We start from the raw sequence: 27,770 nt of genomic DNA on the forward strand, positions 1-27,770 counted from the left end.
TGTTATCTTTTTAATAGTTAGTTAATTAATTAAATTCAAATTAAACATGAAAATATTAGGAAAAGGAATAGAAGAAATATATCTAACTATGCATGTATATAAAACTATATATATTCGAGTAAAAAAAACAATTAAAAAAATGAAGAAAGATATATATATATAATTGGGACCGCAATAATATATATATTTTCAAAAAACTATAGATAGATACCCTGCTGAAATTAATGCATCTGTGTCGGGGAAAAATCAAGAAACTTGAATTGTTAGCCTTATGTTTGTAAAGTTGGATGTGTGGCTTTTAGGCATGCATAAGCGCAACACATTCATTGAGGCTGCCAAAAAGAATCTCACACACAAATGTATGCGGTTCACAGTTGGGTGTCAACTACAAAATCTTGTGTTTGGATTGGATGAATTTGTTAAATGGTGGGATTTGACATAACTCCGATCCCAAAGCTGTCTCAATGAGAGATGATACTTCAAATCCATTTATACAACTCTCGTAAACTTTATCCAACTGATGTGATCAGACAATAAAAAAAATTCAAGTAAAAGATTTGAAATTAATCAATATTTTTTTGCTAGCAATTTGCAATGTATTATGTTTAAGTTTGAGCCAAAGGAACACATTAAAATCAATACACTCGAATTTTTTCATCAAAATAAAATCTTAATTCATGTGTTTCAAGAAATCATCTCGTTCAAAATGCATCATGAGTTGTTAACTTATCAAAATAGCGTAACAGATCAAACTGACATGTGAATATGTCTGGCTTGGAAGGGCTAGTTCCGTGGAGACACGGCTAGCCCACGCCGGTGAAGGGATCCATGCATGATTGGAGGCGATATTTAGAGATTGGCCTTAGGCTTCAAAGCCATTAAACATTGGGGGGGGGGGGGGGACTGGCTTTTGAGGTTATCAAGAGACGGTGTTTGTTTGTTTTGATGGAGTCTACCAAACATTCATTCTTATCTGCATGCACAACATCCAAGGGAACACCAACTTGCTCTTTTTTCCTTTACTTTACGTACCAAATAAATGTGTAGGCCTTGGTGAGTTTCTTTTCCTTTTCTCCGCAGCTACCTTGCATACAATAATGTTTTGGAAGTAATCATTCACGAGATATTGTACATATTGATTCATTGGAAGTAAGACTTCGATTCTATAACAATAAATCACATGAATTATTATGACCATTGAATCTGGAACAAAAGATTTCTATTATATTATATATAATAAATCACACAAAATTATTATGAGATCGTTTCATGACCAAATTTTGTGAGACATACCTTTGACCCAACGCGACTCATGAAAAAATATTGTTTTTTTTATGTTCAAAGTATTAATTTTAACTGCGTAAATATTGTTTGAGTCAACCCGTTTTATAGATATAGATCATGAGATTGCCTCACAATAAACTTATGTACTCGTAATAACCAAGTCGTGTTGTGTAGGTATATGAATTGATAATGGGTTTGAATGGAAGGGCTAATTAGGATTTCAATTTCAAATCATTTCTTCAAATTTTTCATTAAATCCTATTCCTTATGCATGTTTAACCTCATAAAATAACTGGGAAGATTTAAAAAAAATGAAAAATGAAAAAGAAATATAGGATAAGAACGAGATCATATAGCTTTACATTGAGTAGGATCGCGATCCAAAGAACCGTCGGGTCAACTTTATTGATCGGCCCAAACCATTTTCTTTGGTGGGCTAAGTATTTAATGGATTGCAGTCATGTTTTTCCCCCTCCGTTTTTTTCAAAATGATTTATAGACGTTGAAACTATATCCATCAATCTATATTTATTATTAAATATAGATTTGCTTTAAATGTCTGAGTTGATGAAATAAGTAATAATATTAATAACTTTATTAAAGTACATAATAATAAAAACACACCTTTATACATTAGGAAGTAATAGTTGCATTTCTCTTGTTTTGCTTATATGTATAAATAGCTTTTTGGCGGTTTCTTCTGTAACTTTTGATTCATTCAATCACACTTGGTTGTATTGCATTTTGGAATTCTCTTCCGTTTGAATCTCAATGAAGATTTCTGGTTTTCTTTTTCGCTCTATTAATTCTGATATGGTATCAGAGAATTAGGTTGCTACTCTGATTTGTATTTGCAATGGCGAGAGGACAGCAAGCTCTCAATAATAAAGCTCCGCCGAATCTGATTGCGCGAGCACCTTTTGAAGACACCGGTAGTCCTTTGTAATTGCAGAATGGGGATCATCCAGGTATGAAATTGGTATCACACCTGCTTACAGGTAACAATTATATATAACTCTTGGAATCGATCGATGACTACCGCATTAACAGCCAAAAATAAGTTCGTATTTGTTGATGGTTCGTTGCTGAAACCTAATTCCGATGATTTGTTGTTTGGGGCATAGATTCGTTGTAATAGTATGGTAATTTCATGGATATTGAATGCTGTGAGTCGTGATATTGCGGATAGTCTATTGTATATGTCTACTGCCTCTGAAATTTGGGGAGATCTGCGTAATCGATTTCATGAGAGTAATGCTCCACGAATATTCCAGATTAAGAAACTATTGAATGGTCTGCAACAAGGCTCTATGGATGCTAATTCATATTATACAAAATTGAGAATTTTGTGGGATGAACTTAAGGATTTTCAACCGGTGTCTGTGTGCAATTGTGGTTCAATGAAAGAGTGGATGAACTATCAAGATCAGGAATGTGTTATGCAGTTTTTGATGGGATTAAACGATTCTTATGCTCAAATACGAGCTCAAATCTTGATGATGGAACCGACTCCAGCAATATCAAAGGTTTTCTCATTAGTATTGCAAAAGGAAAGACAGCGTTCCATACAAAAAAATATGAATTTTGGTCCGGATTTATCATTAATATCAACCCAACAATCGCATGTTGCTGCTGTGAAAAGTTTTCAAAACAACAGGGGAGGAAGAAATGGATATCCTAATGACAGACCTCTGTGTTCTGGATGTCATTATCCTGGTCATACGGTTGATAAATGTTTCAATATTAATGGATATCCTCCTGGTCATCCTAGGTATAAACAGATGCAACCGACTGATGGAAGAATTAGAGCAAATCAAGCTTATACTCATGCTTCTACTGATGTTCCTATGAATGATGGACGACTGCAAGTAAACAAGTCCTTTGTGACTCCTGATGCATCCATGAGTAAGATGGAAGATTCTTTGAATCCCGACCAATGCAGACAACTCATTGCATTTTTTAGCTCAAAACTTCAGTCTGGGCATGGAAACACAATGGCCAATCAGCAGGCAGAATCGTCTGTTTCTTTCTCAAATGGTATTCATTCTTTATCCATTGGATTTAGTTCTAATCTTGCTTCTGACTGGGTTCTTGATACGGGTGCAACACATCACATTTGTTGCTTTTTAAATCTCTTTTCTTCTTTTAAACCCAAAATCTCTCGTGTTACCTTACCAAACAATTCCATAGCATCATCCACACGTGTTGGCTCAGTTCAAGTGACATCTAAATTGGTTTTAGACAATGTCTTGTTTGTTCCTCAATTCTGTTTTAACCTGCTTTCTGTCAGCTCATTAACTACACAAATATCTTGTTTCGTTTCCTTTTCTCATGATTTATGTCACATTCAGGATCTTACCAAGGACAAGATGATTGGGATGGGTAGAAGAGTTGGAAATCTATACATTTTGAACACTCAAATTCAAGACTTTCCTCCAGCAATCTGTAATGTTTACTTTAGTGCTTCTGAACTATGACATTATAGATTGGGTCATCCTTCTTTTTCAAAGCTTGCTACTGTAAATAAAGTCTTGCATCCTACTTCAATAAAACATGTTGATTCTTTTGTTTGTGATACGTGCCATTTATCCAAACAAAAACGTTTACCTTTTGTTTCAAATAATTCTCGTCATGATACTGTTTTTCAGTTGATTCATATTGATATTTGGGGACCGTTTCAGACTTTAAGTGTTGAAGGCTATAGGTATTTTTTGACAATTGTTGATGATTATACACGTTTCACATGGGTTTACCTTCTTAAATCCAAGTCTGATGTAGTCAATATCATTCCTCAATTTTGTAAGATGGTGCATAATCAATTCGGACAGAAGGTCAAATCTGTAAGATCTGATAATGCTCCTGAATTGAACTTTTCCCAGTTCTTTGAAAATGAAGGGATTCTTTCTTACCATTCATGTGTTGAAAGACCACAACAAAATTCTCTAGTTGAAGGCAAACATCAATACATTTTGAATGTCGCTAGAGCATTAGTGTTTCAATCAAACATTCCACTAGAATATTGGGGGGATTGCATTCTCACCTCAGTATATCTCATTAACAGGACACCATCTTCATTTTTATCTAACAAAAGTCCTTTTCACCTTCTCTTTGATAAAAATCCTTCTTATGATCATTTAAGGGTATTTGGATGTTTATGTTATGGTTCCACTCTTCTTTCCCATCGCCATAAGTTTTCACCTCGAGCTATACGATCTGTGTTTCTGGGTTATCCATAAGGTTATAAGGCTTATAAGTTGTTAAACCTGGAAACAAATCATGTCTATATCTCCCGTGATGTAATTTTTCATGAGAATTCTTTCCTTTTAAGGATCAAGCTTCTATTGCTCCAGACTTAGATTCCTTCTTTGATTATGTTTTTCCAGACCAGTCTACTGCTCCATCATCCTCAATGAACTTACACAAATTTTTCCAGAAAACCAACCCGCTTTGACACGTTCTCATCGGGTCACACAAAAACCCATTCATTTGCGTGATTTTCATTGTTATGCTACTTATTCTCTTTCTTCATCTTTTCCTACAGTTCATCCTATGCACTTAGTGCTTAGTGATCAGAAACTTTCTAGCTCACATCGTTCCTTTATTCATACTGTCTCTGCCATTTCTGAACCGCAAACATTCGCTCAAGCTGCTGCTCAGCCAGCGTGGTGCCAAGCCATGACTGATGAACTTTGAGCACTTGAAAACAATGGTACATGGACCATTGTTTCTTTACCTCCTCAGAAAAGTGTTGTGGGTTGTAAATGGGTTTACAAGGTCAAGCTTAAGGCTGATGGTTCTTTAGAAAGATATAAAGCACGGTTGGTTGCCAAAGGTTATACGCAACAAGAAGGGATAGACTATCTCGAAACGTTCTCTCCTGTCGCCAAATTGGTTACTGTTAGGACCTTGTTAGCCTTAGCTTCCATTCACAATTGGTTTCTTCTTCAATTAGATGTCAACAATTCCTTTTTGCATGGTGATCTTTGTGAAGAAGTTTATATTTCTTTACCTCCGGGTTATCAACGAAAGGGGGAGCCTTTACCCAATAATCCAGTCTGTAAGTTGCATAAATCGATCTATGGGCTTAAACAAGCCTCAAGGTAGTGGTTTTCCAAGTTTTCTTCCACTTTACTGAGTATTGGTTTTGTACAAAGCCATGCAGATAATCCTCTGTTTGTTAGAACACGTTGGGATATTTTTTTGGCATTACTCGTATACGTTGATGACATTGTAATTGCCACTAACAATAAACAAGAAGCAGAAGATCTCAAAGTGTTCTTAAACAGTAAATTTAAACTGAAAGATTTGGGGGATTTGAAGTATTTTCTGGGAATAGAAGTGGCAAGGTCAGCCTGTGGCATATCTATTTGCCAACGACATTATGCTATTCAGTTGCTATCGGAAGTGGGACTCACTGGTTGTAAGTCACGCAGCACACCTATGGATGTTTAATATGAAGATTAATTGTGAAGAAGGAGAATTACTGTCTGATCCAATCATGTATAAAAAACTTATTGGAAAGCTGCTGTATTTGACTATCACCAGACCAGATTTAGCTTACTCTGTGAATATGCTAAGTCAGTTCGTTGCTAACCCAATAGATGCACATCTGCAAGTTGCTTATTCAGTAATTAAATACATTAAAGGCACCATCGATCAAGGGTTGTTTTATAGTTCTAAGTCTTCTCTGCAGCTTACTTTCTTTTCAGACGCTGATTGGGCAACTTGTCCGGACACACGTCATTCTATTACAAGTTTTTGTGTGCTCATTGGTGAATCTTTAGTATCATGGAGGTCTAAGAAGCAACAAACGGTGTCACGTTCATCTGCAGAAGCAGAGTATCGCTCCATGGCTAGTGCAACATGTGAAATCACTTGGCTGCTATCATTGCTTAAAGATTTGCATGTTTCTCATCCTAATCCAGCTGTTTTGTTTTGTGATAATCAAGCAGCAATTCATATTGCATCTAATCCTGTATTTCATGAACGCACCAAGCATATCGAAATTGATTGTCATGTGGTGCGAGAGAAGATCCAGCAGGGTATCATCAAAGCCTTGCACATTTCTTCTCATCTGCAACTTGCGGACCTGTTCACTAAGTCCTTGCTGCCAAATTAGTTCCGCACATTGCTATCCAAGATGGGTGTTCATAACATACATTCTCCATCTTGAGGGGGAGTATTAAAGTACATAATAATACAAACACGCGTTTATACATTAGGAAGTAAAAGTCGCATTTCTCTTGTTTTGCTTATATGTATAAATAGCTTTTTGGCGGTTTCTTCTGTAACTTTTGATTCATTCAATCACACTTGGTTGTATTACATTTTGGAATTTTCTTCCGTTTGAATCTCAATGAAGATTTCTGGTTTCCTTTTTCGCTCTATTAATTCTGATAAACTTTGATTTCCTCTATCAACATTTTCTCCGTTTAGCTTGTCGCATGGATTTTGCCCGATACGATTTATCCGATTAACTTAATTTTCAGCCTACTGCTTTAATCCAGAGATTTATCCACTAGACATGGAACAGTTCTCCTAAAACCAAAAAATGGTTCAATCCGACTTGATCCCAATCTTAATTTGGGCCGTCAAAAAGTTCAAAAAGAGAAAATGCAAGGAAGCACATGTTTTTGGCCCAACACGTTATCAACATTTATTGGGTTCTAAAACTCGTCTTTTTCAAATATCTGCCTGTTTTTTCCTGCCATTTCTCCATTTATTACTGCGACCAAGATTTCAGATTTGTATGCGGCGGGAATGGAATTGGAGTAGCAAGGGAATGGAATGAGCAGTAATCCCACTCTCCCCACTCCAATTATCTGCGGGATCGGCCGACGGGTTGCTTATTTTCAGGTTATCTTCACCTCTCTGTAGCCATTTTCATGTATATGTTGCTTGTTGCCGGCCTGTTTGCATCGCTTCAGTATTCGACTGTATCACCTCTATTCTCCATTTCGATTGCGGCAGCTTTGGATTACAGAAGCCGCTGAAACGAATTCCACTCTGTATAATAAATTTGCAGTTATGCCAATGTTAAGTTTAGCAACAACAAAACTGGAAAGATCTTCAATTTCGACTAATTTAACGTCTCGACACACTGCGATCTCTTGCCAGTGAATTTTTGAAGTCATGCTGCACGAATTGCTGCTGGCTCTCTTGGGGTACACTGGGGATCTCATAATCGATGGGAGGGAATACAATGAATCACCGCGTGTTAGCTTATCCCCAGAAGCTCCTCTCGCCGAGGAGCCTACTTTCAAACTCGCTCCTGATATATCCTTTATTCAGCCCAGCGATAAGTATTCACGCTATATTTCGCTTTTTCTTTTTTTTTTTTTTTCTGTCAAGACTTAAGAAGTTGATTTCTTCATTATGACAAGGGTTTTTTTGCTTTTCTTATAAAAGTTGTTTCGGGCTATGGCTTGCAGGGAAGTAATCGAAAGGATTATCACACTAGGGTTTTATTACCGGGAACTAGAACGTTTTGCAGCCAAATCTCGAAATTTGAGTTGGATTAGAGCTCCAAATGAGTCTCCTTTATCAAGAGTAAAGGAATCATTGAAAGCTAAAAAGGTGAAGCCTAGCGTGTATAGAAGAGCAATTGCGAACGGCATTGTTGAGGTGCTCTCTGTTTACAGGTCAGCTGTTTTGCACATTGAGCAGAAAATGTTATCTGATTCTCTGCCCATTTTGGCAACAGTGACTCAAGGACTCAATAAGGTAGGATATTGCTTATTCTCCTGCTTGAAAGTTGTGAGCCCGACTCTTTGTAATATTTCTTATGTCTCTGGTTGTGTTCTTTGTCCCCTAGGGCTGTTTGCGAATAACGTGAATCAATAACTATAATGAGGGAAAATAAAACTGTATTGAGATGATTGGTTGTTCAATGTTATATACAAGATCAGTGTAACTACTTTAACTAATTCATTAACTAACTTGATTACACAACTAATATATCTACATTTATATATTGTAATCTAATATGCCCCCCTCAAGATGAACTGTAGATGTTGTGAAGGGACATCTTGGACAGCAACGATGATAACGTCGAATGTGGAAGTGGCTTTGTGAACATATCTGCAAGTTGAAGGTGTGATCGAATCGGTAAAAGCTTAATAATTCCAGCAGTAAGTTTGCTTCGAATGAAATGACAATCAATTTCTATATGTTTGGTGCGTTCATGGAAAATTGGATTGTTGGCAAGATGCATGGTTGAATGATTGTTACAGTAGATGCTAACTGGTGTCGGAGAATCCACTTGTAGATCCTTAAGAAGTTGAAGAAGCCATAGTACTTCACTTGTGGTATTTGCTAACACACGGTATTCTGCTTCAGTTGAAGACTTGGATATTGTTGCTTGTTTCTTTGTTTTCCAGGATATGAGTGCATCACCAAGAAATACACAGAAACATGTAACCGATCTCCTTGTGTCTGTACATGCTGCCCAATCAACATCTGAAAATGCACGCAAATGAGTAGATGAATTTGTTGGAAAGAAGATGCCTTGTCCAGGAGTAAACTTGAGATATCGTAGCAACTGATGGACAACCTTAAAGTGAGCACTACGAGGAGTAGCTACATCTTGGCTTAATTTGTGAACAACAAACATTATATCAAGTCTGGAAAGTGTGAGATATAAAAGTTTGCCTATAAGCCTTCGATATTGAGTAACATCTTCAAGTAAATCACCCTCGGAAGAAGTCAAATGATTTCGAGAATCCATGGGTGTATTGGTTGGTTTGCTACCCAAGAACCCTGTATCATTTAATAAATTGAGAGTATAGTTTCGCTGAGATAAGAAGATCCATTTGCTTGACCGTGCAATCTCAAGTCCAAGGAAATACTTAAGATTACCAAGGTCCTTGAGCTTGAATTGGTTTTGAAGTTCAGATTTCAACATAGCAATAAGTTCAGATGATGGCCTAACAATGATAATATCATCAACATCTACCAGTAGTGCTAAGAATGACGATCCTGAACCTCGAGTGAATAATGTGTGATCCGATTGAGATTGAACAAAATTGAAGTCAAGTAAAGCTTTGGAAAACTTTGTGTACCACTGTCTGGATGCTTGACGAAGACCATAAATTGATTTATGTAATCTACAAACCAATCTTTGAGATAATGAAACTTGTGGAGTTGGGATAGAATATCCAAGAGGAAGATCCATGTAAACTTCTTCAGTGAGATCACCATTAAGAAAAGCATTATCAACGTCTAACTGAGCAAGATTCCAGTTGTGATTAGCCGCTAATGCAAGGAGAACTTTAACAGTAGCCATCTTAGCAACTGGAGAAAAAGTTTCAAAGAAGCCAATACCTTCTTGTTGAGTGTATCCCTTGGCAACTAAACGTGCTTTCTGTCGACTTACTGATCCATCAGAAGCATATTTGATCTTATAGACCCAGCGGCAGCCAATGGAGTGTTTGTCTAAAGGTAATGGTACAATGGACCATGTGTGATTGGATTCCATAGCATCAAGTTCCTCTTGCATTGCAACTCTCCATTCATGAAGCTTGACAGCTTGATGAAAAAATTGAGGTTCATATTGAGAGGAAACCGTGAGAACAAAATTCCTATGAGATTCAGATAAAGTATTGTAAGACAGATGATTACTGATAGGATATAAAATTTTGGAAACAGGAGTGGTGTTGTGATGTAATAAGTGACAATGATAATCCCGAAGATATGTGGGTTGTCGCCCCAGAAATGAACAGGAACTTGAGATTGAAAAAAGAGTGAACGAGCCACATTTAACAGATGTTGATGCTTCCTTTCAACAACTGAGTTCTGTTGTGGTGTTTGAACACACGAAAACTGATGTAAAATTCCTTTAATGTGGAAAAACTCAGTGCAAGATAATTCTTTTGCATTATCTGTACGAAAGGCCTTGATTTTCTTTGTGGTTTTTGAACAGCCCATGAATTTTGGAATGATTTTTGTGAAGATTCACCTTTTGAAGCAAAAGCCATGCTATTCCCTGAATTATCAGTAATGGGATTTCCAATCACCCTTTGGCGCTCCTCTTGGACAATTAGAGCAAAAACACGATTAATTGATGGTAATGGATCTGTAAGTAGTATCTGACTCCGAACATGCGCAAAGGAATCATTAAAACCCATCAAGAAAGCCATAGTATAATCCATTTGGAAATAGGCATAAATGTTTTTAACACCATGACAGATCCACTTACAACAAGAACATATAGGGCGAAAATGATTCAATTCTTCCCAGAAAGATTTGAGTTTAGTAAAATATACACTAACGAGATCATGACCTTGACGAAGAGACACTAAATCACGCTGGAGTTGAAAAATGCGAGGACCATTACTCTGCTGAAATCGATCTTGAAGATCAATCCAAATATCTGCGCCCGATTCCGCAAACAAAATACTTGCTGATATATCTTTTGATACGGAATTGAGCAGCCAGGAAATCACAATGTTGTTTCGATTCCAAGCATTGAGCAGATTGACTTCAGAATCAGCAGGTTTGGAAATTGATCCATTAATAAATCCCAGCTTGTTCTTGACAGATAAAGCAATCTTCATTGATCTGCTCCATGAAATGAAATTATCGCCGGTGAGTGGCTGCGAAACAAGAACTAATCCCGGATTATCAGAATGATGAAGATAATATGGACTCATCGGATCATCCATGATCGATCGTGGAGATGTATGCCAAACAGAAGGAACAGGATTTGCCATGAATCTTGAAAAAAAAATCTGGAAAATAAATCAAGAAGATGCAGTTGATGCTGATGAACGATTGAGAAGATAGAGAGTAGGGTGCGGAAGCTCTCTGATGCCATATTACAAATAATGAGGGAAAATCAAACTGTATTGAGATGATTAGTTGTTCAATGTTACATACAAGATCAGTGTAACTACTTTAACTAATTCATTAACAAACTTGATTACACAACTAATATATCTACATTTATATATTGTAATCTAATAATAACTGAAACGTGTTATGATTTTCTCAATATATGATTGGAACTTTGCACTTTAAATTGGATGGATTTATTTGCCATTTTGTCCTTTGAGCTTGTGGTATAATATTTTCTTGGAACCTGAGAGCTTATTCCTGCAGGCTTTGATTATATTATTATGTTTTATGTTCTTTTCTTCACACGGTTTGTGGGGCTATGTGGCAATGGCAATATGCACAGTGTACTCATATAAGGTTAATTGAGATTACATTTGGAAATATTGTATATGTTGAGCAGTTTAATGATACCAATCTGCAATATTTTTTTTTTGTGCTTGAAGCATATTTCTTTATTCATTCCGAATTTGCTTGCTTTTCATTTTGATGAATGCTTACTTTCAAGTTTCCTTCACAGTTCTTGATTTTGTTGCCACCACTTTATGAGCTAATTTTGGAGATTGAGCGTGATAACATTTGTGGAGGGAAACTTCTCAACCTTTTGCACAAAAGATGCCACTGCGGGGTTCCTGAGCTGCAGACTTGCATTCAGAGGTGTGAACTGCTTATTGAGATCTACTTGTTTAATGCTTGTATCAACAATGTTTTTTCAGCTTAGTTTTGTTTGGCGGTTGCTTCAGTCTGTATCGTTCTGAAGTCTAGAACAGCCATAAATGTTGTTGTCTTTAGCATATTGTTCTACATAACAGGTATCGATAAGCTTCCAGCTGAATATATGGAGGGCTATCGAAGCTGTAGATCAATGTCTAAAATGCTTTTTAAAATGCAATTTCTACATGCACTTTTCCATTGAATTTGTTGATGGATTTGGTAATAAATGTGTAAGACAGGCTATTGTGGCATGGGCATCAGGTCATGTACAATCAACTGGCTTCATGGATGGTGTATGGTATACTGCATGACCAATATGGAGAATTTTTTCTTAGAAGGTATGAGATTTCGTAGTAGCTTTATTCATCATCTTTGATATATTAGCTTAAAAAACTCCCTAAAATGAATTCCCTCCTTTCCAGGCAAGAGGATAGGGATTCTGAACATGAATCACCTCCAGATACTCTCGAGAAGTTGGCACACTTGTCAGTTAACGATGCATCATTGGCTGACTGGCATCTGGGCTTCCATGTTTATCTGGTACATTTTTCATCGATCAACGGTTGTTTGTCTTCGTTCTTGATGCTTGCAGACTACTGTTGGTACTCTTCATGGCATACCTGAAAAAGGATTGTGGTTGTTGTATGCTTGTTTATTTCAATATATGAAGAGAAAATAAAGGAAAATGTGTTAAATATCGACTATTCGGCTTTGATGTTTCGGAAGGATTGCTATTTTTAATTGATCATTTTTCTCATTGAACAGTGCCATAGTTACTCATTTTTTCACTTTTTTTTTTGGTTTCAGTATCTTCTTCTTTCAAAAACAATTGCCCATTTTCATATATTGCAGGATATGCTTCCAGAGTACATTCCTATGAATGTTGCTGAATCTGTACTATTTTCTGGAAAAGCTATCAAGGTTCTACGAAATCCACGTCCAACTATTCAATACCAGGATGCATCATCACAACAGCAGATACCCAAAGGCTCACAAAGGGGACAAGGGTTTCCTGGGAAGTTCTCTCTTCAGAAGGACTCTTCTGTTAAGAGCATTTTGATTGGAGAAGAATTGCTTCCTCAGTCTGAGGCTGACAAAATTGAGGCAATGCTGCAAGATTTAAAGGTTTTCACCTATTTTTAACTTGTGTAGATGAAATTTGGTTAATACTCAAGTCTATCAGTTTTAGAATATCATAAAAATCTATTTCTAATGTAGAATGAAGTGATGTTCCCATTATAGTTATTATACATCTCGGTCTTTTTTCTTGTAATTGAAACTCAAACCTTCGCGTGCTTGTATAATTTTGATATTAGCATATGTTTGAATTCTCTATTGAGATATTCTATTATTTCCTCAGGAGTCATCTGAATTCCATAAGAGATCATTTGAGACCGTGGTCGACTCAATCAAAGCAATTGCAGCAAGTCATCTTTGGCAGGTGCTGAATGCAGTCGTTGTTCTGTGGCCTCAAAGAAAGTAATTAATGTTTTTTCTTTGTCATGTTTGCAGCTTGTTGTAGTGCGCGCTGACTTGAATGGTCATTTGAAGGCTCTTAAAGATTATTTCCTTTTAGCAAAAGGCGATTTTTTCCAGGTTTGATTAGAGGCGATTGCATCTATTTTTGAAAATATTTTATTTGCTAAGTTTTCTGGATCAGGATTTGCATATCAAACTAAAGAACTCAGCTGTTAGATATTTTGATGGCATTTGATTGGATTATCATTAATTTTTAGCTTAAAAGTTTCAAAAGTAGTTTTAAATAAATTTTGAATTGTGTATGGTGAAATTTTTGAAGTTTGTTTGATTTTTTTTAAAAAAAATTGGATGTCTGTTTGGTTTCTTCATTTCTGGAAATTTGTTTGTGGGATGTTTTTTTTTTGTTCTCGAATGGTTTAGTGATTGTGAGAGACTTGATTTTGGAAATGTCTGAAACTAGTAGCTACTCTGAAAAATCTGCGAGCACAACTGCAATAGTTTAAATGGAAATTTGTGGAATGCAGATTACCTTTCTATCTTCCTCACTATTTATCCTTTTTCGGTTTTAGTCTATTTCTTTTCCTTGTAGTAATGGTGATTTTTTTTCTCAAAAAAAAATAGAGTTTTCTTGAAGAAAGTCGCCAGCTCATGCGATTACCACCTCGTCAATCAACTGCTGAAGCTGATCTCATGGTTCCTTTTCAATTGGTATGGTTTAATCACGACAGTCATCATGATTAGAAAGATATACTCCTTTTGCTATCCTTGCATCAGTTGATTTCACCAGTGATTTATTTGTGTGATGATTGAATTCAATGCTGAATGTGTTCTAGTTTCTTTAAATGTTATTTTCTTCCCCCCCAAAGGGAAAGAATATATCGTTTTACTTTCTTGTTCAAAGGTTATTTAATCAATATGGGTGAAATATACTCGATAATTTTCGAAGTTAATATTTACGCGATTATATCTTTTCATTGTAAAGTGATTATTAATATAAGATTTAAGTGAGTTTCAAAGGGATCAAATAAAAAATTAAAGAAAATACAATGAAGGAAATAAATGAATTCAACGCGATTCTTTTCAAATTCAGTTTGGGTTTTCACTTTTCATAAATTCAGTGAGCTCAGTGAGACATGAAGCTCCAGTGGGGGTCCATTTTTTGTTTTTTTTTTACGAAAAGTGGGGCTCGTATTAATCTGCCCTGAAAATGAATATCTTTGGCAAATCCTACTATGCTGTAAGTCTGTAACAATCATATCTAATGCAGGCTGCAATAAAAACCATTGGCGAAGAAGACAAATACTTCTCTAGAGTGTCTCTGAGGTTTTACACTCTTTTTGTCTCCTAATCTCAACTGAGACGTGCTATAACTTTTCAGAGTAACTTCTGTCCTAATTTAATTTTTTTCAGAATGTCAGGAATCATGGTTAAGACTTCACAGGTTGATTTTCCAAAAGAAAAAACATATTCTGTTGGAGACTCACGTATCCCGTCAGGTACCTCCTTGGAAACATCCATTGATGGTTGGGATGGCATTGCTCTTGAATATTCTGTTGACTGGCCCTTACATTTGTTCTTTACGCAGGAGGTTCTCTCTAAGTAAGTTATGGGTTGGGGTCATGGTTTTTCCTTTTGCATATGAAGTGAAAATAGATTACATATTTCGTCATTCTGGAATTTCATCTGCTTGGTTTTCTCCGCAGCATCAAAGTTTATGGCTGCTGCTGACTACCCTTTTCTATCAACCATGGTCACAGGTATCTGAGGATCTTCCAATACTTACTTCGATTAAAGAGGACACAGATGGAATTGGAGAAGTCCTGGGCTTCTGCGATGCGTGAAGATCATTCTGATTTTGCCAAACGCCACAGTGAGCGCTCAAAGAGTTCAATATCTCAACAGCGACGACGTTGTAAACCAATGTGGCGTGTCAGAGAACATATGGCCTTCTTAATAAGAAATCTTCAGTTCTATATCCAGGTACTTGCAATGCCCTTATGCTCGGTGCTGATTTACTGCCAATAAATGCTTCTTTGTTTGATATAATAGAATAATTTGCATGTGAAATGCATACATCTTAATTTCTTTAATTCTCTTTTAAGTGATTTACTTGTTATTTCAAGAATCTATAATTTTGCCAGGTGGATGTGGTTGAATCTCAATGGAATGTTTTGCAAGCTCATATTCAAAGTTCTCGTGATTTCACAGAACTGGTGGGCTACCATCAAGAGTAAGTGTTGTGCAAATTTTTTTTCTAGCTTAAAGAATTGCAGGTGATCGTGCACATAAAATATATAGTTTGGTTTGTTTTTGTTGCAATGGTGGATGAATCGTTGAAGTCTGGCATTGATTAATTAATTATGTCTGTGCAGATATTTATCTGCACTAATTTCTCAATCTTTCCTGGACATTGGCTCTGTATCACGCATTCTGGATGGAATAATGAAAGTTTGCTTGCAATTTTGCTGGAAGATTGAAACCCATGAAAACAATGAAAGTACGGCCGAACTGGAGCACATAGCTGAGGTACTACTAGTGCGTACAGGCAACATTATTGTCTGCACTTTATTAGAATAACACCAAATGAAGTTCAATCTGACTTTTGCATTACATTGAACTCATCTGGTTACAAAGTATCGTGAAATGAGTGGACCCTGTAGCCCATTTATCGTGTTGGATGTCTATATCTCTGCAGGAGTTCAACAAGAAATCAAATTCGTTATACACCATCCTCCGCAGCAGCAGAATAGCTGGGAGTCAAAGGGCACCATTCCTCAGGCGTTTTCTTCTGCGTCTTAACTTCAACTCCTTTTTTGAGGTCAAATACATACAACTGAAAAGAATTTAATATGACCATCTGTATGATTATGAAATAATTTGCTTAAATATTTGTGTTGGCAGGCAACTGCAAGGGGAGTGCTGAATGTTGTGAGACCGCGGCCAGCACTTGCAGGAGTTCTACAATGAGTTAATGCTTATGTTTCCGAAATATCCCTCATTCGAGTTAACCAAGGGTGTTGCTATGTTGCTAGGATGTTTATCGCCACTTGTGTAAGTTATTTCCGGTGTGATGACTGCTGTGTAAGTGTTGCTCTGCCTGATTGATCAAGTTGAAAGAATGTACAGCTTAATTCCTAGCTAGATGAGGATTAGTGTGGCTCCTGGTTCTGATGTTTTCCCATCTCCTCTGTATTATTTTCCTGTTTGTTTAGTTTTAAAATATAATGCATGGGGCCAACATGAGAAAAGGCCAGTGATCTTAACCAATTGATTTTTCAGTTTATTTTATAGTTTGTGTTCATCATAAATGGTTTTAGCTCAAAATGCAGATAATATATATCAAATAAAGTTGAACTCATCGAACAAAAGTTTGTACATATTCCTTATATGATGCTATCAATTCACAAACAAAAAATATTTCTTACTAACTGAATATTTAAAATTAGAAGATAAATTTGAAATTGTACATTAAATTAAATTTAATTACACATGTTTTTGGCCCAGAAACTTACTTTACACATTTCTAAATACATGTTTTATTATTAATGAATTCCCAGCTAATACATTTGTTGAAATTATTTTAGATTGTGCTTGGAGCCTTGGATTCAAGGATTTCAAATACACGGATTTGGTTGTAATTTTATGTCAACAATGAAACAATTTTCAAATTATAAATTTATACTTCCCATATTTACTCTTTATTAGTTATATAAGGTAGAATGAATTTCAAATGATATCATTTTTGAGTGAATTTGAAATCATTTCTAATTAGCACGTAAAAGGGACAAGGGTATGTTGGTCTCATGGATTCTTTATTCATGACATTGTTCATATTTACAATAAAGAATAGTGTTTTTCTCATGTGACTCAAATAAAAAATCTATCTCACGAAATTTACGTATGACAACGTCTCATACAAGTTTTTGCTAATATGAAATGGAAGAATTTGAATTTTATGAATTTATTTTTTTAAACAATTAAAATACATTTGAAATCTTGTCATATATGCACAACCTTACTGGAAATTTTATTAACTTTGAACATTGTATGTAGGAAATAAGAATAGGGAATAAGAAAATGAAACTTGAAGATTCAAATTTTATTTTACTCTGAATAAATTAAATTCTCATGTAATAATTCACTTATGTAAAAGCATATATCCAAAATGGGATATTTGGGAAAATGGATTTTGTCAAACATATATATATTTTTTTAAAATGATCTCCTCAACTGTATATGAAATATACCACAGAAGGTCATTTTTTTTTAAAAAAAATTGTTAACTAAAGTTTGATAATAAAAAAAAGCCCATCCAAAATGATTGATTAGAGATGATTATGTAGTATAAGTTATAAGATTAAATGACCAGTGAATATCATTATGTATATAATATTAAAATTTACATTAAAAAATAGACAATTTTTCCCATGTTAACAATGAATATAAATCATTGTTGAAATTTAGGAAAAAAATACAAAGTTAATGAGAAGAATAGCATTTACAAATAATTTATAATTTTATTCATCATAAAACTAATTAATAATTGGTAAATAATATTAAGAATAAGAATAATTAGGGGTGTGCATTAAACGGTTCAAATCGAAAAAATCGACTGGACCGTAAATTTTGGGTTTTTTTTGGTTCGGTTTAAATGGTTTTTCAGTCGGTTCTGGTTTTTATTTTTGATAGTTTTGGTTTTTCGGTCCAATTTTTGATTTTGAATTTTTAAAAATCGAAAAAACCGAACACACCATTTAAAATATAATAAATAATAAAAATAATTAATATATGTAATTTTCATCAGGTTTAGAGATTTACAGCCTATGCTTTTGACTTTTCATCGTCAATTTTTAACCTGGTAACCGTCAATCGCTAATTTTTTTATTATTTTGTTTTGATGTTTGTAAGATAACTAACAAATTAAAATGGTTACAAGAATCATAGCTATGCCTATTTTTATTACTTAATTTTGATGTTTCAAAATAATAAAAAATTTGGTTTGATCCGTGTTTTTTTATATTATATTTGTTTTAAATTTTTAACATACAACTTCATTTATAACTTAAATTTTTACTCAAACCGTAATAATCGTCGATACTAACCGAGACCGTAATAAGAAAATCGAACCAAATCAAAATAAAATGATTTGATTTCGGATTAATAATTTAAAAAATGGTTAACCAAAACACCGAATGAATTTTATTAAAATCGAACCGACTTGACCATTGTACATGCTTAAAAATAACTTCGTCTATTTGCATTCTATAACATAAAATAAAATAAAAAAGATATAAATAATGTCTATTTAAGTTTAACAATTTGTAAATTTAATAGAGACTCGTTTTCGCTAGATTACTACTCCTGCTCCGCAGTGGCGGCGTTGCTGAGGAGAAGACGGCCAATATTTATCATCATCGCGGCGGAGAACGAAACCCTTCACATAAATCCAATGGAGGATGATTTTTCGGACTCCGTTCCCTGCTCCTCCATAGCTGTCGATTCACTCATACGCTTTAGCTCGGTAAGCCTCGCCACTTTTGAAAAGACTCATTTTCACGACGGCTACTGATGTAAAAAAGTTGATAATTGATTGCAATTCAGGGGGGAGTGATCTGGGGTTCTTGTGTTGGTCCTTTTGATGCTACAAGTTTGGGTAAAATCTTTGCTTTCAGTCAATTATGTATTTCGACTTTTTATTTTTTTGAGCTAAAGCCACCGAGCAATTCGTTTGATTTTGTCGAATAATTTAGGTCTCTCGGGCATGGCTCGAGCGAGGTTTATTGTAAGTCGTTCGTTCTTTCTAATGGTTCCTTCAGCATTTTTCTTGATTTTTGGATTTCTGAGGGAGTATGAAGTTGATAGGTTTTTGCGTTCTGATATTTGATTGCAAATGCAGGCTAAGTCCATTGGCCGGCACGGATTTCGATGGGGTAATATATTGCTTGTTTAGCGATTAGTATATTGATTTTTGAAGTCATTTTGTTAATCAATTTCTGATTTTGATTTTTGGATTATCCAGGGCTATTTGCTGCTGTGTTTTCTTTTTCTCACTGCGGAATTCAAAGATATCGGAGGCGGAAAGATTGGGTTAGTAAATTTTTTCAGCTGAAGGATTTTGTGCAGAATTCATCCAAAACATTTAACTCCATTTTGATTGTCTGATTCATGTTTGGCTTGAGTGCCTCTTCCATTGGAAGTTCAGTTGTGCATAGATTTATCATTTGTTGGATTCTGCTTTGTCAAGTTAGAAGAAATATAAGAATAGCTTTAAGTTACAAACTGAAAATGGCCTCGGCTTTGTGGTAAAAATGCGTTTCTTTTGGCGAATTAGTAGTTGGTTATCTGTGCAACTGAGTTATTTAGTAGGAAAACAATATTCTCCATGCTTACGATCCACATTCTCGTTCAAGGATCTCAAAATAAGTTCTTGTTAGTACTTTCTGGACCTTCACGATGTCTTGGTTAACCTGAATGATTTTCACCCTCGTGGCATTTATAGTAGCTACACAGAGAGACGAAATGTCAAATAATAAAATAAAAAACTGAATGAATTTAGTGTTGAAGCGTTTTTATAGTCGCCATGCCTCAATTTGGTTATGGATTGGAAATCAGGTTTCATCCTTATTTACTATGTTAGTACTCTTTTTGCATGAATGATAAGATATATTTCTGTTTGACCAGAAATTTGAGATATTGCAAATATGTTGTTTAAACTTTAATAGATGCCGAATTTGTTTTGCCAAGTTATCAAGTGTAATAAGATAGCTGTGACAACGAATTGATTATTGGGTAGTCTACATTTTTATGTAGGTTAATACCTTGGCTGCGGGTGCTGTTGCCGGGGCAGCTTATGGTGCTGGAACCCGGAAATGGAAACAGACTGCCGGTATTACTGGTCTTTGTTGTACAATTTTCCAGTTTGCCAACAACTCCAAATCTGTTTGATACATTGTATCAGTAAGTTTGCAGCTGAGCCAGACAATTCCCATCGTGCTCTCACGAGAATTTCCAGGACTCCATTTGGTTTTCAGGAATATTGACAATTTTTATATCTTGTATCAATATTCTTCGGGAATATCGATAGATTAAATTATTATATTGTATCCGTAGATCTATCAAGTATCAATATAAAAACATATTGTGCTACATCAAGAATATCAACATAAGTTTAAATTATGTGCTTTTTCAGGAGCGTCAATAATAAACTAGAAGCATGAACCTAAAAAATAAAATTTATGCGATTTCGAGGAGAATCAATATAAAATTTAAATATTGTGCTTATTCGAGAGCATTCATACAAATATAATAATAACTTTTTTTTCTCTACCTTGATGAACATCATTCGTGCTGATAACGTGTTATAAATTTATTTATTAGATAAAAGGAGATAAATAATGAGAGAATGAAATACATAAAAATGAGTAAATCAATTGTCTCTCATTTTAACTATACATATCTATTTATAAAGTAGAATTAATGTTACACAAAAAGAATATTACAATCAAATCAATCACCTAAATATCATCTATATATAACAAAAACTATTTTAATCTTATTGCATTTCACATAAAAACTCGTATATATGTGTGTGTGTCTGTGATGTACCGAAAAATTCTCGGATCATCCTCGGACTCTGGCTGGGAAGGGAAAACTCAGGAGGGAGCGGATAGAAGATGGGCCCGGTTAGGAAAAGTGTTTGTCCGGGTCAAGAGTACCTGGGAGTACATGCTGGAATGATACTGCCCGTAGAGTTGTCAAAACGGGCTAGCGGGATAAGCCAGTCCACAACCTGTTGCAATCCACCATTAGGCAGGGCGAGCCATCTTTTGGACGAGTTGGAAAAACATCAACCCAACCCACCTATTTTAGGTGGCGGGACGGGCCAACCCGGTGGGCCTACGTGTAATTTGATAGGTTTTGGCGGACCAACCCGCAACCCACCATTAGGCGGGACAGGGCGGGCCGGGCCAACCCACATTTTAGGCGAGTTGGAAAATTGATAACTCAACCCATTTATTTTGTATGGCGGGACGGGCCAACCCGACGGACCTTGCCTAATTTGATACCTCTAACTGCCCGGGTGGAAAGGGTGACTGGCCAGGAAGGAAAGCCTTGGCATCCCAGACACTTCCAGCGCATTGAAGTTTTCCCTTCCCAGACAAAACAGATAAACTAAAAGTCAATCCATCATGGACCACGTCCATCGATAATCAAGAGACATGTTTTCTCCCATGTTTTCAAGTTGTGCCCAGACCAGAACGTGGCCCACGTCCCTACATCATGACCACTACCCTAGAATACCGGGATGTTCACCAACTTGGTGCCCTATAAATACCCAGTAAGGGTAAAATCAACGGAGGCCAATTGATTCTTTCCGACACTTTCTATAATTATTATCTTAAGTATTTCCTTTACTTTGCATGTTTTACTAAATTGTGCGTCAGAATGGCCACACCAAAAATCTTTTCGGGATCCCACTAACATTTTTTGTTTGAGTGTGTGCAGATTATCCTACCTTGTCAAAAGTTATACCCATGCTCTGATCCTCACACTACCCGTCAAGGATACCCATGCTCATCCTATCCTGGATGACTATACAAAATCAAGAGTACTTACATGGAAAAACACATTTGTCCCAGAGGTTATCCACTCTAGCCTACCCAATTTTTTTGAGTGACATCAATATGTTTCATATTAAATTTAATTTACGTACACCGCAAGCGTTTACTAGCAATTTACGAAACATACATGTGACAATAGTTAATTACTAGTTCTTTTCAAAATAAGAAATTTCAATAAATACCTTCAAAAAAAAAAAAGAAACTTCAATAAATATTTGTTGTTTGGTGCAAAATTTGGATGTAGGGATTAGTTTACTGCTTCAAACCAATTGCACCCACCTTCTCCATCTCTCACACAATAGCCACACACTGCCTCGCAAGATGAAGTCCTATGACCTATATCTTCTTTTTTTTTCTTCGTTTTACTAAATCAATGAGGTTGGTACTCTTGTGGGCTATGTTCGATATTATTTATCATAACCTACTTGTTTTAAAATTTATATCATTTTTTTTTGGTACACATCGTTCGGAATGTGTTATGTTTATTTCCCTTTTCCACGTGGATGAAATATTAATTCTAATTTTTTTTTATATAAAGAACAATCTCTAATTATTTTTTTTTAAAAAAATATTTAGAAACACTTAGGTTCCGTTTGGATATGTACTTTAAAAACGTTTTTAGTGTTTTATAAGTGAAAAAAACTTAAAATATGTGTTTGGATAAATGTTTGGTAAAATGTTTTTGAAAACTATTTTTTAAAAAATGTTCTCCAAGTATAATTTTTGAAAAACACTTGAAATGTGTTTTTAAATGTTTTTACCAAGGAACCATGGAAGACAAAGATAAAAAACATGTCTTTTGAAATGTTAAAATATTTTTATAAAATAATTGTTCAAACACATATTTATTTTTAAAATAACTTTAAAAACATTTTATAAAAAGTTTTTAAAAAATATTTTTATAAAAACTTTTTATAAATACATGTTTAAACAGAGCCTTATCAACGTAGGGATGAGTAACAATCTATTTCTGTTCATCTTTTCGTTAATTAAGATACCTATGTTTTGTTCGACTAATACTTAAATTCGACCTCTTTCCCCGGATTAGGGGAGGATGAACTTCCCACTGATTCGTCCCAAAACTCTCACGATCCTCACATTGTCGCCCATATGTTATTTTTATCAACATGTGATGATGCCCATGCAGCATGAATTTACTTCTCTTCTCACCATATTCTAGATGATATACCCTCCCACCCCATCTCATCTACTGTAGATATATTAATAAAAAAATGGTTGCACCTATAATAGCAGAGGAAGTGCACACGTTTCACTGAATTATTAGCCGAGACTCTTGCAAAAATATATATAGAAAAAATAAAAAAAAAAAATTCATTAGCTGAGACTATAAATACCGAGATTCTTGATAAGGATTGAGGGTCGGAGACACAACGAGAAAGGGTCGAAACAGAGCAATTTCTTGAATGTTTTCTTTATGGAATTGCTTTCTCAGAGGGGCATCATTATCAGATAAACAATTCACGGCACTTGCATCTCTTTCATAGAAAAAGTGGGATTATATTAATTTTGCAGGTATTGTGTGTAATCTATTCTATCTGCATCTCTGACTCTTTACTATTCCATTATTATGGGCATAGTCTGAACTCTGAAAAATATACCTCAGCAAAGTTTGGATCTTTTTGAAAAGCCAAATGCAAAGAACTGAAGAAGCAGAGATGGCAATCATCCCCTTCTTGAAAAAATAAATATCAGTCTTGTCTCTGTTTTAGCCGCTCTTCCCCATTTTTCTTGACTGCACACGTTGGCATTTTTTACTTGTAGATCCGCCCTCATGAGTTTTTGGTTAAAGTGAGGAAGTTTTATGAGGCGTAGCTTCATTGTTTGGTCTGCTTGATTCATTATCTCCTTCGAGTAAGCATGGATTTTGCATATCAAGAGGTGAGTATTTTTTTTTTTAAAAAAATTATTATTCCATTAGATCCTTTTTCCCCCTTTTCTGGGATTTAAGAAAACGTTGGTTCTCATTCTTGGAACAGAGGTTTTTTATTTTTTTATTTCTTTCAATGAGGTTTCTTGTTTTTCGTATATGTTCAGGCGTATGTTAAAAATTCCAGAGGGGTGCAGCTGTTCACCTGCAGATGGTTGCCTTCTTCTTCTTCTCCAAAAGCTCTGGTTTTCCTCTGCCATGGTCTCTATCTTTTGCTTCCCAGCTCTCAAAATGTAGAAATTACTGGAAAACATTGAAAATTTGCATTTTTTTCACTGTTTGGGACCGCGTTCTGTCAAGATTTTTTATTTTTCCTCTCTTCCCCTCTGGTTTTCGATTAAATGGCATTGATTACTACGGTTGCAGGTTATGGGATGGAGTGCAGTAATTTCATGAGAGGTAACATTTTTCTAACCACTCATTTTTCTATTTTGCTTCTTGCTGTTTGAGATTATAATGTCATTATGGTGTTTGTGTAATCTATAATATCTAACTTATGAATGCATGGATCTATGAACTTATCTCTTTTTATTTTTGTACTGTTGAAAGTATTGATTCGGCTATTATAATCTTGTTGGCCCACATTGCCAACCTAGTATTTAAAATCTTGGCTGTGTGTTTGTTTCTTGGAGGAAATTTGCTATATGTTCACATCTTTTTTGTTTCAAAAATTTGTTTAAAAACAATGATAAGGACCTAAGGTTGAGTAGAAGGAATCAAGAACTCTAGCATTAGCCTTTAAATGACATTAAATGTTTTATCATTAAAGGTAAGGTTAGGGCGTTAGGCGCAGTGTACCCGTTTCTTGTTGCACCTTTCCTTCCTTTATTTCATTTGAACACTCAACTATCTACTGAGTCCATAAATTTATTATCCCAACCGACAAAGCTTGTGGTGTTGTGTGTGGCCATACTTTGCCTATTATTTATTCGTTTAACTATTGTTGTTTCATTTTCTGGGGTGTGGGGCTTCTTTGTCTTAATACTTTAGAAACTTAAGTTAAATATGACAAAGTATTTGAACCTAAACTGTCATTTCGTTCTTTTGTAAGTCAAATAAATCTTGGTTTGAAGTCAAATGTTGAATTCTATGAAAAAAAGGTTTGGTGACTTGTTAGATTGATTAGGTTAGCAAGCAACTACTTGTTTGTCCCTACAACTCACGGACAATAATAGTGGAGTAAACTGGTTTGTTGAGTCATTTAGTATTATGGTTGTCTAGGCCCACCCATCATTTTCGTCTGAGGAAGTACTGAATTAATTTTGGAGGGTGAACTTGTTTTTTTAAGGAAAAAAAGAAAGAAAATTGAATATGATATTTTGCACACCTCGGGCCCCGACTGCGCCAGCACGACTGAGTATAGTGGTCTCTACTAGCAACTATTTTGTATCTAATATTCGGAATGATTAACTCAAGTTGTTATTGAAGTTCAACGTGGAAATGAGGTTATTAAAGTATTTGCATGTCCTGTTTATGTGCCGATTCTTGTACAATTTTGTGCTGCCAAAACATGGAAAACACACTAAAACATTGTGTTTTATACCTTTATTTGTGATTAGGTGTGGGGATAAATCTGGCTAGTCGTGGATACGCTGTTTTCGGGATCGATTATGAAGGGCATGGATGGTCAATGGGTCCTCGCTGTTACATCAAAAGGTTCGACAACATTGTGGACGATTGTAGTAATCATTTCAAGTCAATTTCCGGTAAGTTGCCACTTTCCCACCTGAGCATGCTCTGTTTTCATCAGTGTGAAAATGAATATTGTCTGGACTCGTGAACTACAGTAGACATGGTTAGCCAAAATGGTTACCGTTCCAGTTCCATGGACATTTACCGAAACAGTTGCTGCGACTGTTGCGAATTTTATAAAAAAATTGAACTATTTCAAATTTTGGGAAAATATTTAATGGAAAAAGTTTTTTCGAAAAAATTGGAAAGTTTCGAAAAAATGAAAAGAAAAAAAGCTTTCCATGACAACCGCGATGTTCAAGAAGTCAGCGATATTCCATCAGAAAACAGTGCCGGCAGTCATTCACCGTTTTAGGCAGCCTGAACTTTGTGGAGTCAAATACCATTCCCATTCCGGCTGTTCGTGGCCATGACTACCATGTCAGTAGAGTAACAAAGTCTACTACTCTGGATGGTTCTACTCCTTGAAACAAAAACCGAACAAACCACTCCTTCTGTGGAGTTATGAAACAAAACTACCATTCTTGTTGTTGAGTTATGCTAAAACTTTGCAGGTTCATGCTCCTCCACCTTTTTAACTTTGTTTTCTTGAATTTCAGCCTGTGAAGAGTACAGGGGAAAGAGGAGGTTCTTATATGGAGAGTCAATGGGAGGCGCAGTGGCTCTATTAATCCACAAAAAAGATCCTGGTTTCTGGCATGGTGCTGTCCTAGTGGCCCCAATGTGCAAGGTCGTAGTGACGTGATTTTGATACAAGCAAATCAATTTTAGTCTGGTTGGTGTGTAATTTTCATGTTGGAAATTTGTTAAATCTTTCTTTTGTCATTGACATTAGATCTCAGAGAAGGTGAAGCCACATCCCGTAGTTATAAGTCTTTTAACTCAGATTGAAGATGTGATACCCAAATGGAAGATAGTTCCAACCAAGGATGTTATTGATTCAGCCTTCAAGGACCCTATCAAGCGAGAAGAGGCGAGTTTTTTGCTTTTACTCCGTTCTAATCCTCTCATTTTATGTTTGTTTTCTTTTAATATGAAAATCGCAAGTTCGCCTACAGATTCGTGGCAACAAACTGATATATCAAGAGAAGCCTAGACTGAAAACTGCGCTGGAAATGCTGAGAACTAGCATGAACCTTGAGAACAGTTTGAACGAGGTATATAATACACACAACGTTTCACGATTCTGGTACAATTTTTTTCTTTTCAGAAATGCATTGTGTATTAACCTGTTTACTGCTTCTTGCTGATAGGTGACACTACCATTTTTCGTATTGCACGGTGAAGCAGACATAGTTACAGATCCAGACGTAAGCAGGGCGCTGTATGAGCGATCCAGCAGCAAAGACAAGACAATAAAACTGTATCCGGGGATGTGGCATGGCTTAACTTCAGGCGAACCAGATGACAACATAGAGATTGTTTTCTTGGACATCATATCCTGGCTTGACAAACGATCCACAAACGACGACACTCAAGACACGGGAACGATCCAAGATTTCAGTTATAGCATGGTATCTGATAATTTAAAAGCCATGGCATCGCCAACAACCGTAATCAGGGAGAAGAACAACCGAAAACGTTCCCATGCGAAATATTTATGTGGTTGGAAAGGCCGTAGCACGCACGCTCACTCAGCAATGTAGCATCATTCCCTTTGTTGGAACAAACATATATGTTTCTTTTGTTCAAGTTTCTCTCTGCGTTTCTGGTTAGTGTTTGATTGTGTAATATAATTATTACATGCATAATTTAGAAAAATAAGAAGGCACTAAATATGCCCTTAATCTAATTACATTAGCCCATAACCTCAAGATAAAACACATGCAAGATTTGAACACATGGATTAGAAAATTGATAATCCGATAATATTCTGAGTCATGACCTGGGTAAGAGCTTATGTGAAGGGGCCGAGGACCCGAAGACCGAGGAAGAAGAGGATGAGGCACCGCCGTGGAACCATGTATATTGGCACTAAGCGTGCAAACGAACCGAATCGAGTCGAATAATGATAAAATTTTAAGATTCGAATTCGGCTCGATATTCGAGTTCGAGCTCGATTCGAAGTTCGATAATTTCAAATATTTTGGCTCGAGTTCGGCTCGAAATGAAGCTCAAGTTCGAGTTCGGTTCGAAATATTCGAACTATTCGTGAACTATTCGGATATTATGGTTCGAAAGCTCGAAATGTATATATATTA

At 35.7% G+C, this 27,770-nt stretch overlaps 3 protein-coding genes across 6 annotated transcripts; all 3 read left to right on the top strand.

Moving 5' to 3' along the window:
* Positions 1–6,986: 6,986 nt before the first annotated feature.
* LOC140879822 (gamma-tubulin complex component 4 homolog) lies at positions 6,987–16,594 on the top strand. Of its 3 annotated transcripts, none has more exons than XM_073283743.1 (17): positions 6,987–7,140; positions 7,255–7,586; positions 7,716–8,007; positions 11,636–11,772; positions 12,069–12,167; positions 12,252–12,369; positions 12,682–12,954; positions 13,190–13,270; positions 13,342–13,425; positions 13,930–14,016; positions 14,576–14,631; positions 14,719–14,907; positions 15,066–15,288; positions 15,450–15,538; positions 15,681–15,834; positions 16,004–16,126; positions 16,210–16,594. In XM_073283743.1, exons 2-17 carry the CDS (start codon positions 7,417–7,419, stop codon positions 16,273–16,275), a joined length of 2,241 nt encoding a protein of 746 aa, XP_073139844.1. In that variant the 5' UTR covers positions 6,987–7,140; positions 7,255–7,416; the 3' UTR covers positions 16,276–16,594. The 3 variants fall into 3 exon arrangements, with proteins under 3 accessions (XP_073139844.1, XP_073139843.1, XP_073139842.1); XM_073283742.1 differs by having other exon boundaries at positions 7,310–7,586; XM_073283741.1 differs by having other exon boundaries at positions 7,402–7,586.
* Positions 16,595–18,647: 2,053 nt separating this feature from the next.
* LOC140884540 (outer envelope pore protein 16-4, chloroplastic) lies at positions 18,648–20,484 on the top strand. Its single transcript, XM_073291320.1, has 6 exons — positions 18,648–18,829; positions 18,910–18,961; positions 19,059–19,090; positions 19,205–19,238; positions 19,328–19,395; positions 20,119–20,484. Exons 1-6 carry the CDS (start codon positions 18,758–18,760, stop codon positions 20,251–20,253), a joined length of 393 nt encoding a protein of 130 aa, XP_073147421.1. The 5' UTR covers positions 18,648–18,757; the 3' UTR covers positions 20,254–20,484.
* A 2,636-nt stretch (positions 20,485–23,120) lies between these two features.
* LOC140881640 (caffeoylshikimate esterase-like) lies at positions 23,121–27,284 on the top strand. 2 transcript variants are annotated; one of them, XM_073287114.1, is made up of 9 exons: positions 23,121–23,462; positions 23,554–23,828; positions 23,985–24,078; positions 24,244–24,276; positions 25,437–25,583; positions 26,169–26,299; positions 26,405–26,542; positions 26,628–26,726; positions 26,823–27,284. In XM_073287114.1, exons 2-9 carry the CDS (start codon positions 23,808–23,810, stop codon positions 27,213–27,215), a joined length of 1,056 nt encoding a protein of 351 aa, XP_073143215.1. In that variant the 5' UTR covers positions 23,121–23,462; positions 23,554–23,807; the 3' UTR covers positions 27,216–27,284. The 2 variants fall into 2 exon arrangements, with proteins under 2 accessions (XP_073143215.1, XP_073143214.1); XM_073287113.1 differs by having other exon boundaries at positions 23,712–23,828.
* Positions 27,285–27,770: the final 486 nt, after the last annotated feature.

Source organism: Henckelia pumila, chromosome 2 (assembly GCF_033568475.1).
Source record: "Henckelia pumila isolate YLH828 chromosome 2, ASM3356847v2, whole genome shotgun sequence".
NCBI lineage: Eukaryota > Viridiplantae > Streptophyta > Magnoliopsida > Lamiales > Gesneriaceae > Henckelia > Henckelia pumila.